Source organism: Mizuhopecten yessoensis, unplaced genomic scaffold, assembly GCF_002113885.1.
Source record: "Mizuhopecten yessoensis strain PY_sf001 unplaced genomic scaffold, ASM211388v2 hete_36089300, whole genome shotgun sequence".
In the NCBI taxonomy this organism is placed as follows: Eukaryota; Metazoa; Mollusca; class Bivalvia; order Pectinida; family Pectinidae; genus Mizuhopecten; species Mizuhopecten yessoensis.
Genome location: NW_018483709.1, coordinates 1 through 2,511, shown reverse-complemented (window position 1 = coordinate 2,511; position 2,511 = coordinate 1). Strand labels below are relative to the sequence as shown.

Genomic DNA, 2,511 nt, shown 5'->3' with positions numbered 1-2,511 from the left:
TGTCACCTTCATCAGACAAATGACCAGTGAAGCGTATGTACACATCGGTGTAACATATGTACAAATTAACGTGCATAAACGTGTGTGGAGAGGGGGAACAATATACAGCCTCTTTCTGATGGAGGGGATCTCATCACTTATAATGTGTTATCACATTTTTCAATCAAGTTGATAAAGAAAGTTTGAAGTCTATGATCGGACATTGTCAAAATGAGATGTCAAACTGTATCTCATAAAATGTAATTTAAAGATGTTAGGTTTTTATGTAAGAAAAGAACAAGTAGATTTCTGTGAAATTCTGAAAATGAAGGCATACCATGCAGTTGTGCCTAATTATATTATTATGTGACTATGTTAACATTGTCAAGAATGCATTTGTATTATAACGTGACATCATAAAGTTAGATGTTAAGGTCTTATATTTTTCCATATTTACAACATCACAAAAAGAGGTAACCACTAATCATACAATTAATTATAATTTAATTGGTTGAGCTTGATAGGGTGCATTGTAATTTCAGATAACCCATATTTGTAATTTAATTTGTTGTTGAACCAATAAACTGCATTTGATTGGCTGTTGCCTGCCAATGCAGTAGACAGTTGCTGCAGAAGTTAAGAACTAACACATTGCTTAGGCATTGAGATTGGTTTTCTTGATTATAGATATTTTGTAGTGAAATAATTTGTATAAACAGGAATTGGTCCTTATTTTTTCCACATTTTTTGGATCATAATCATATAAATCAACACTGGGATTATGATATTTAGATATTTACAGTTGTAACATTTTTGAGAAAAGGCTCCATTGGAATGATAGGTTCAAAATTAGAAGAATTGATTTTGACATACCCAGAACTGGAAATCCTTTTCCCAGGAAATTTGTGGAAAATGATACCGCAACAATTTGTATACAAATTTTGTAGTTGCAAGTATACGTATGTACAATATTTAGAAGTGTAGAATCCATGGGTCTAAGGAAGCCAATGGATCGACTGGTAATGTTTCTTTGTGTCAATTTCTTTCCAGGATGAAGGACTCCACGGGCTGGCACTTGATATGGACAAGTCCCTACATGACCTGCCCTGTGGAGAGAATTGCTATCAATGCTAAAGTCCTCAACCCCAACCAAGACAACACCAACAAAATGGTGGCTGCCTCCTATGGTACCAACATCCAGCTGTGGTCTGTGTCTGATGACGGGTCAAGTCGTGAAATAGGTCAGTTGGGAAGGGAGTTCTGCACAGATGTCGGGGATAACCAGTTGTTGTCCGATTGATCAGAGTGAAATCACTGAATGTTGGCATGTAAATCCTTCAAAGATTGCAGATAGTGAGGGCAAATGTTTTATATCCATTTACTGAACATCTGAACCGTTTTAGATCAATATTGTATGTTTTTCAAATGAACAAGAAGCTTGGAAAATTTCAGACAAGAACATAAAATATTTCAACGTCTGCTATTAAAAGCTTGTGAGCTGATCCTCTGATGGGACAACTGTTGTGAACGCTTGTTAGTCTAGATGGGACAACTAGTGTTAGCAGTTGTAACGGATTTAATAGGCTGTGGCTGATTGTAAAAGCTTGTCAGATTGTCCTTTTAATAATAGGATCGGTTGTTTTAATGGGCTGACCATCCCCAGGCTGACCTGTGGTCTTTCATGGTCATGAGAAGAAAATCAACTTTTTTCTCATTTTTAATTGTTTGGCATGAGCAGCATTTGGTTGACGAGGTGCTGTGGTTGACTTGATATTTGTGTTTTACAGATATGTCTTTGGATTTTTAAACAATTTAATTGATGTGATTAATTAAATTCAATATCAAAAACACCGAAAGGCAATCATAGTAAAGGAAAAGGATGTATTTAAAGTGGTACATATATATCATTAGTGTGAGGTAATAGGTAGCTCATGTAATAATTCGGCCAATAATAACAGCAGTTAACTATTGCTGTTTTCCCCCTCTTTAATGAGTGCACGTTAATAACTACAGCAAACACTAGTCAACAACATAATAAACATCGCAACAGTGTGAACAGCCAAATTAACACTGGGCGGAAGGTTCCCGGAATACACGATTTCATTGGTCTTGTTTAGTTGGCATTGTGAATTCTGAGATTACCCAGGCTTGAAACCCAGATGATTGTACAGTTATCATTGTAATCTACTGGGACGTGTACAATGTTCAGGTTTTAATCACACATATGAATGAACTTTTTAACAGACCTAGATATTTGAACACCAATGTGTTTGAATACTCTATCAATCATTTGATGACATCTATTGTAGGTGTGTTTCCTCTGAATGTGTCTGTGGATTCCTTGTTCTTTATCGGAAGTCAGCTTGTTGCTCTCAGTCAAACAGGCAAGGTTGGAGTGTGGCATGCCATGACCCACAACTGGCAGGTATGTACAGTGATGGGACAAGCAAAATACACACATGGTGAATAGGGTTGAAGATGGATGGGGAGGGGAGGAGAGGAGGTTAGAGGAGGGGAGGGGAGGGGAGGGGA

The 2,511-nt window shown here is 37.1% G+C and overlaps 1 protein-coding gene across 1 annotated transcript; it reads left to right on the top strand.

Moving 5' to 3' along the window:
- Positions 1-1,030: 1,030 nt before the first annotated feature.
- Positions 1,031-2,404, top strand: LOC110444303 (BTB/POZ domain-containing protein KCTD3-like; the record flags this gene model as incomplete). Its single annotated transcript, XM_021488691.1, has 2 exons — positions 1,031-1,220; positions 2,289-2,404. Coding segments are annotated over exons 1-2 (306 nt in total), but the record flags the coding sequence as incomplete, so codon positions are not given.
- Positions 2,405-2,511: the final 107 nt, after the last annotated feature.